The sequence below is a fragment of the Pelobates fuscus genome, chromosome 12 (genome assembly GCF_036172605.1).
Source record: "Pelobates fuscus isolate aPelFus1 chromosome 12, aPelFus1.pri, whole genome shotgun sequence".
NCBI classification, from domain to species: domain Eukaryota; kingdom Metazoa; phylum Chordata; class Amphibia; order Anura; family Pelobatidae; genus Pelobates; species Pelobates fuscus.
Genome location: NC_086328.1, coordinates 121,011,516 through 121,019,282, shown reverse-complemented (window position 1 = coordinate 121,019,282; position 7,767 = coordinate 121,011,516). Strand labels below are relative to the sequence as shown.

Here is a 7,767-nt window from a genome sequence, read left to right as displayed (position 1 = left end):
CAGATGTGATGGGATGTTTCATTTCTCATTTATTTTAGTGCCTCTTTGGGTAATCCACTTTGTTGGGATTATCTAGAAGGTGCAAAAAATAATAATTAAAACTCCTTATGCAACTGAGTTTGAAACAATAGCACGATATAAAATCATTATGGCACTGAGAGCTCCTGTCTGTCTAAGGATCACTTTCAGACTCTTTATTGGTAATTGGCAGCTCTTTGATGTTGGTTAAATCCACGTTAGAACTGTACAGGTGATTTAGCCATATGGACAAGGTTTTTAATCCTTCTCTATCTATATAGATAATTACATACATCTCATTCTTCTACCCTCGTTTGAACTACATTTTGTCTTTCTATCCGACCTCAAGATGTCCAGCAGTTCTGCACACGCTCCTATCAGTTTGTGCATTCCGTAACCAGTACTTGTTGCAATCCCCTCTACTGGCTTTAACATTCATTCTTTAGCTTCACACAGAGCGTAGGATAGCAGGTAGCTCTGTGATGCGTATAGATATATGGTACAAATGATTCCGGTCACTTTCACACACGACATGAAATATAAACATCCTTGATCCGGTTGGTCAGTGTGATTTGCAGGTCATTTAGAGTGTCCAAACCCTGTAACTTGCTGTTGCGTCCATTTATGAGCTGTTTGAAGGAGTCCTGCTCCAGCATAGTCTTCATATTCTGGAGAAAGTATCCTTCGCAGAATACGGTCAGTTCTGGGGCATTGTGGATCTGAAAGACAAAGCCAGCCGTTCTCAGTTGTACATTAAAGTTACAGGTCTTACAGCACACTTGACTATTTCACAAAGAAGACTGATCAGACCCAACCCTTGTTTGCTGTATATATTCTATATGTTGCTGCGTTTAAATTGCATTGTATTCTAGGTTTAACTACTCGGCTTGCAAATGATTAATTTTTTTTTTTTTTAAATCCTGCAATATGAGAGATGATGTGTACAGTTTAATTCTTCACATTGATGCTTTTACAGAATGTTAGAGATTATAAAAGGTATTTTGTATTGTTCATTGAAATCATTGTGACGGCTAGGATTGGATGAGTGATCCGAGACATTTCCTAACCTAGGGAGATGTTATTGCAGATCTTTATATTCTGTTATTTGCAGCCAGCGTCTGGTGGATATATATATTTTATTAATATTTAATGCATTGATTGAGCAAGTTTTAATCCAAACAACGAGAAGTCACTAGAAAACTGATCATTGTAAATATTTTTTTCCTCCTCATTCTAGTTTGAATCATAGGGATGATAATGGCTGCAATACCTGCTAGGCTTTGAAAATAAAATCTGTGTGCTCAGAGAGAACTTGATTTACATTTACCTGTATATCTGTTAGTTCGATATACGGCACACTATAAATGAGAGAATTCCCTTTACCAGATTTTGTTGTTGTGCACCTATGAGGTCTCTGTTAAAATCACAATCTATTCACGTCGATGGAATCTCACCTTGGCATACTTGTAGATGCTGACTGAGTTATCTATGTTGATTCCCTGTGAGCAGATAATCTCGCAGTGTCGCTGCAGAGCATCGAGCTGGAATTGACTGGCGGCCGAGAGGAGCTAAAAAGGAGAACATAGTGGATTTAGTAACTTCAGACACCAGAATTGTCTGTATCCTGGTATTTGGAGCAGGAGGTGCAGCGTTAAATCCTCTATTTCAATGAAACCTAAAATTCACACTCCTGGATGGTAGCAGATCATTTTCATAGATAAGACTACACAACTTATTGCCAACAGACTGGGCACCCACCATCTACAAATACAGTATATAGCTCCCAACACACACACCATATTACGTATACATTACTCCCATCACACACCGTTCTAAAACATGCAGCTTTATTCCTTATATACAACTACCATCACACACATACAATAACCCCTCATGTCAAAGTACATGAGAGATGTTTGTGATACGACATCCCATCGTATTCACGCTCACACCAATTGGAAGCATAACCCTATACGTGTTTTTTGGGGAAAGAATTATTTTCCATTAGGACATTGTCAGCATTCCTTCAGCCCTCCACCGTACGTACCTCCAAAATTGCAGCTGTGGGAACTTGAATAGATTCCGTTCCTCCATAATATAAATATTGCATTAGCATCTGCAAAACAGCACCGTATTGGTAAAATTAGCTTGACCCACATACATATTAGGGTTACTAAAATCTTATAGAATGCTTTCAGAGTTCAATTCCTGTACAAGTCTCCTGGGGAAGGTATTGAAGTAGTAAAACCACCCTGGAAATGTAATAAGCCATTCAATTAGGAATTAAGGTTTTCCAATTTGTGATCTGATATATCCAGGTCAGCAGCGTAGAATACACAGGGGTTTGTTCACTAAAGGAATCATACATTGTAAGCCAAAATAGCAAAGCAGCTCACCACCCTCCCTCCCCCTCCATGCACGTAAATGGCTGTTAGACACTCACTATTTTGGCCTACCATTTGTAATCACCTTGTTAATTCTCCACAATTTCCCCAGATTAGCAAATAAATACAGCACAGACTTTCTCAGACCCTACACCAGAGCTGTCCAACCTGCGCCCCCCCAGATGTTGCTGAACTACAACTCCCATGATTCTTTCAATTAAACAGATAGCCAGGGAATCATGGGAGTTGTAGTTCAGCAACATATGGGGGGCTGCAGGTTGGACAGCCCTGCCCTACACAGAGGCAGAGTGGGCGTTTGGGCACAGACCATAGGCAAATCACCGCCATGTCAAGTCCAAGGTAATAGTAGTATCATAGGGCAATCCTAAAATTAAGCTGGGTGCAGAGCAGGCTCAGGAGAATAGCAAGGCCTTCAGGGGACCGGTCATGGATTTTTGTCTCTCCCTCATTGTAACCGCTGTGGGTTTGTCAGGGTTCTAGAAATGGAATGTTCAATGGTCGTGTAGCTTTGGTCCAGGCGGGAGCACTGCCATAGATAAACAGATCTGCCCATTTTGATGTGGCAGCACAAATGTCCTTCTTGTTTCTTTCTCTATATGATTGTTGCAAACCACAAGGGTAGAGCAACATATACGGATATTCTCCATTTAATTCAGTTTCCACCAAGTGATTGAATAACAAGCATCTCTCCTGCCACAATTGCAGACCTGGTCCTTTGCTCTGTGTGAACTTGCTGAATTGTGTCAGCTGTGAGGATGATTCGCTAAATTGGGAATCGTGAACCTAAAATAAAAGTCTATTTTAGGCAAAATAGCACATCTGAAAACCTTGAGTTGCTGAGAATTCAAAGCGAATCTGACATTTTAGTTCACAATTCTCAACACACATTTGTGAACAGGGTTTATAAATAGTGACACGAGGCACAGTTTAAATTTTTTTCTATCCCTACGTTACTTTGTGTACAATACAGAAATAGGATGTGGACTAAATGTAGCTTAACACAATCATTTATTGGTTTTCATTGCAATAGGTCCACTTTTAAAGCACCCCCTCTTTGTGTCCCCTGTAACAGATAGACATAGAAATAAAAGCTAGAAATGAATTAAAGGTACATTACTTTTTCATGCATTCTATAAATAATGCATCAAAATAGGTAAAAAGCTAAAATTCATATATACGAAGGAATAAAGTAAAACATAAATAAAAAATGTAATCACATTTGAAGTTCCAGCATTCTCTGTGCATACACATTGTTTGCAGTGTTAACAGTGAGCTCTTGCTGAGCCAGGAAGTGACGTAACCATCATGGTGGTGCAATAACTTACAATGTCAATGCAGAGAATATCCCATAAATCCATGCAAATCAATGCTTCATGGGTACAACAAGGGTTTCTGGGAGTTATAGCTCAATTCTCCTTGAGTATTCTACAGTGTAATGCAGACAACAGACGTACAACTCCCAGAAACTCCTGTGTGTGAGCTGGAAATGGGGACCTCATTCCACCATAACCTGTGCAAAGAGCATTCGCTGTCAGGGTGCTTGGAGTGTCCCTTTAAGTCTGCCCTAACAATGGGGTCAATAGATCTTTGTAAATAAATCCTAATTGTTAAAAAAAAATTAATTGTTTTGTTACTATATAGCGATGTGTGCCTAAATGTTAAAATCTAAGCTGAACTCTTTGTAAACCGATTCAGAAACCCTGTGGCAGTTTTCAAGTTAAATACAAGCCCAGCTTAGAACAATGAAAGTGATTTTCCAGGCAGTGAGAACCTTATTGATCATTAACAAGTTTCCCCTCAGGATATCTCCATCTGGGAAAGTTAAAGAAGCTGGTGGAACGGAAGATGAACCGGAAAACAGACAATATTTGTCCAAACTCGTCCATGACCAGTTAATGTAAAATCCAGGTTAGTGAAATATTGTTGAATGGGGGGGTCATTTGCCTGTGATCACTAGCTGTGTCTGGTAACCTATTCAGGGCAGATAATTACATAGATTTGGGACGATAACCGTGGGACAGGCTGGGAATCAGCAGAAATACTCTGACTTGAATTTGGAGCCATTGGCTTTTGGCCTACTATTCGGTCAGGGATTCATATTAAAACCTTTGGTGGTGTTATTGTTGTTATGACGTTTGTAGATTTAATTTCACACATATATACCATACTTGAAATATACATATTTTAATAAAATGAAAGCAGGAAGGCAATCGGCGCTTATTCAGTACCGGCGCAGTCCAAAAATCTGCTTAATTACCAAATAAAACAAACAAACAGGTAAAAGCAGAAGGGGGAAGTGTAGTGTCTGGAGTGTCCTTGAAGTATGTATATTTATATATCTATAAAAGGAGAAAAGAAAGGAAAACCTTTTAGGAGCTTAAGTACAGCTCCAATTTGAAAGCTTGAATGGAATGATCCCTGCCTAAGGATATGGTGGAGTACAAGCTCTGCAGGAAAATCCTTGTAGGAATAGCTTCTCTTGCCGAGATATGGGAGAAACCAGAAGTGTATAGTGCAGTATGTAACACTCAATTATAGAAATAAACAACCATAAAAGATATGCACTCACGTGTTATGGAGCTTTGAAAGTGGCTCCACAAGTATAGTGTGAAGTGGTGTGATCTTTACGCTAGGATATAGGTAGTAATGGTCTCGATTTGATAGAGCAAAATTAAGTTTGCAATGTCCAACAGGCGTAGGTGGTATAATCCCCACAGAGGAAATGGTGTTCAGAAATCCAGCAGCAAACAGGTCCGATAAAGTCTGCTTTTAGGCAAAGATTTTCTAATAAGCACAATATCTCCGCTCCCAGCGGCTCAACCAGCTCTTTAGAGCTTGTACTCCACCATATCCTTGGGCAGGGTTTATTCTGCTCAAGCGTTCAAGCTGGAGCTGTGCTTAAGCTCCTAAAACATTTCCCTTTCTTTTCTCCTTTTATGGTTATTAATACACACTTCAAGTACACTCTAAGCCCTACACTTCCCCCTTCAGCTTTTACATATTTTAATAAATGTGCAACAAAATAATCAATGTGGTTACACTCACATTCAATGTCTAACTTGACAAAACTTATCCACATACGAAGATAATATAGTTGGGAGAATTACAGATTCTGTGTAGTTTTATAAACATATGTAGAATATTGCATATTCTGTATATTCCTATTCAAATACATATTAAGGTGTGGCTGTATAATGGGTTAAACAGAACAGATGGTGTTTCCTATTCTGTACCATGAGGTCTCTGGAATTTGCTGTATAAGAGATTTGGGGTGGTCTTTATATGGGGAATTTCCTTATATGGCTATTCTAAACTACAGGTTATGACGTAATTTGGGCTATAAAGGGCAGAGGACAAAGGACCACGTTCTCTTGCCTTTCCTGCTACGATCCGATGTCCTGAATTGCTGATACAAAGACGACTCTGTAACCATTAAGACATACCATCTGTTAAGTATATTATGATTTGCTATTGAAGTAGAATAAATACTTATTTTTTATAAAGAACGTCAGATTGCGTATTAATACTTTTCAATAATATAGACATATATTATTGTGGCGAGCATTTGGCCCAAGACTATATATACATATATATATATAAAAGACTTATTCAACTAAATAAACACACAGGAAGATATTACATTGACGAGCCAGCCAGACTGTTTTTCTGGCATTCCACACTTCCAAGGGGGGTTACTGATCAGAGGAAGAGAGAGAAAGGACGGATCGAATTACTCTGTATTGCAAGTGTGTGCAGCCAGAAATTCAGACAAAGCACCGTGTTTAAAAAAAAAAAAAACTGTGTGCAGATTTCTGTGTGTTAATCAGAAGACAAAGATTTTCAAATCACAAAGACTGTTCCAAGATTATATTCTACAGCAGACAAAAGCACGTGTTATAAAGAAAGCAGCACAAGATACAACGTGAATTCTAGAAGCAAGCACGTGGCAGAGATTGGCAAGCATCCAGAATCAAACTGCGCAGACTAAAAGCAGACGGACGTGCAGTAAAGATCAAATTGTCTGGTGAGTAATAATGGATTTTGTTACAGAAATTGCAGAGAAAAGTAAACTTGATTTTGTGTTTAATAAATGCTATACAGATAGTCAATTGTGGGCAAGTTTATATGAGCAATGTAAACAAGCAAATGCAGCTATTGATAATAAACTGTTATGTTTAAATAAAACAAAAAAGAAAATTAGAAATGTTTTAAAATTGGTAGAAACCTTTGACACAATGATTCTTAGAACAGGAGTAGCTCCTACAAAATTGCAAGTAAAGGTGCAAGATTTAAAAAGTACACAGACAGACATTAAAGAGAAATCTGTATGTGTAACAGAAATCAAATGTACTAACTGTGATAGACTACAGGCAAGTATTTGTGATTTGGGAGAACAGTTGGATCTTAAATCTGAATTGATCTGTAAGCTTAGAAATGAAAATAAACAAATGTGTGTAATCACAAGGAGCGATCATAATTTGATACCCGAGACCGTTGATGTCACAGAAATATCATCCCAGTCTGATTTGCAACGTAGAAAATTGTTAGATAAGGCTGCAAAACTTAAATTAAAAATTCAAGAGCAGCTGATGAAAGTTACCAAAGATATTCCCCCATATAATCCATCAATGGATGCCTTTGGTAATGCAGACATATTTGAGTCTAATTTATCTAAACATAATTTGAACGACGAGCAAAGAAATAGACTATTCAAAATTTGGCTGCCAACATACATTGCACGTAGACTGACCCCACCCATAAGTACCCCTAATGATGAAGATGGTGAAATAGTCCATGGGAATGAGCGAGATAGATTGACACAATTAATAAGATTAACAACAGGAAATGAGCATGTGGATATTGAGGTTTTAGAAAAATTAAAACCAAATATAAATGAAGATGTCTTCAGTTTCCTTTTAAAATTTGAGCGTGCATACAGATTGGTAATGAGTATTCCTGATGATCAGACACCAAAATCTATGATAAATGCATTTGTAAAAAAATTTAAATATCTTGATCCAATATCAATTGCATGCGCTCTCCAGTGTCAAAATATTGAGGACGCAGCATCATTTATTGATAGGATAAGACGGGAATCCAGACAACAAACAGTTAAAAAATCTGTCTGTGCAGTAAGGAGAGATAGGGGAGAGGAAAAGCCCAGCTACAGGAAGTACTCCCCTCCCTCTCCTCCTGCAGCTGTTAAAACTCAGACAAAGAGGAGAGACCCTCCGAGTTTTAATATGCCCCACTCACACTATGAAAGAAACTCGACACATGGTCTGGTCTGTTTCTATTGTAACAAGCCGGGTCATATAAAGAGAAACTGCAGGAATTATTTTCA

At 38.3% G+C, this 7,767-nt stretch overlaps 1 protein-coding gene across 1 annotated transcript in view; it reads right to left on the bottom strand.

Moving 5' to 3' along the window:
- Positions 1–4: 4 nt before the first annotated feature.
- ABTB2 (ankyrin repeat and BTB domain containing 2) overlaps positions 5–7,767 on the bottom strand; it is a 147,466-nt gene continuing 139,703 nt past the window's right edge. Inside the window, exons 15-17 of the mRNA XM_063438123.1 lie at positions 2,066–2,134; positions 1,473–1,586; positions 5–737 (exon numbers count right to left, since the gene is read on the bottom strand). Coding sequence (XP_063294193.1) covers positions 540–737; positions 1,473–1,586; positions 2,066–2,134 — 381 coding nt within the window. The 3' untranslated portion in view covers positions 5–539. The remainder of the gene's footprint in view (positions 738–1,472; positions 1,587–2,065; positions 2,135–7,767) is intronic.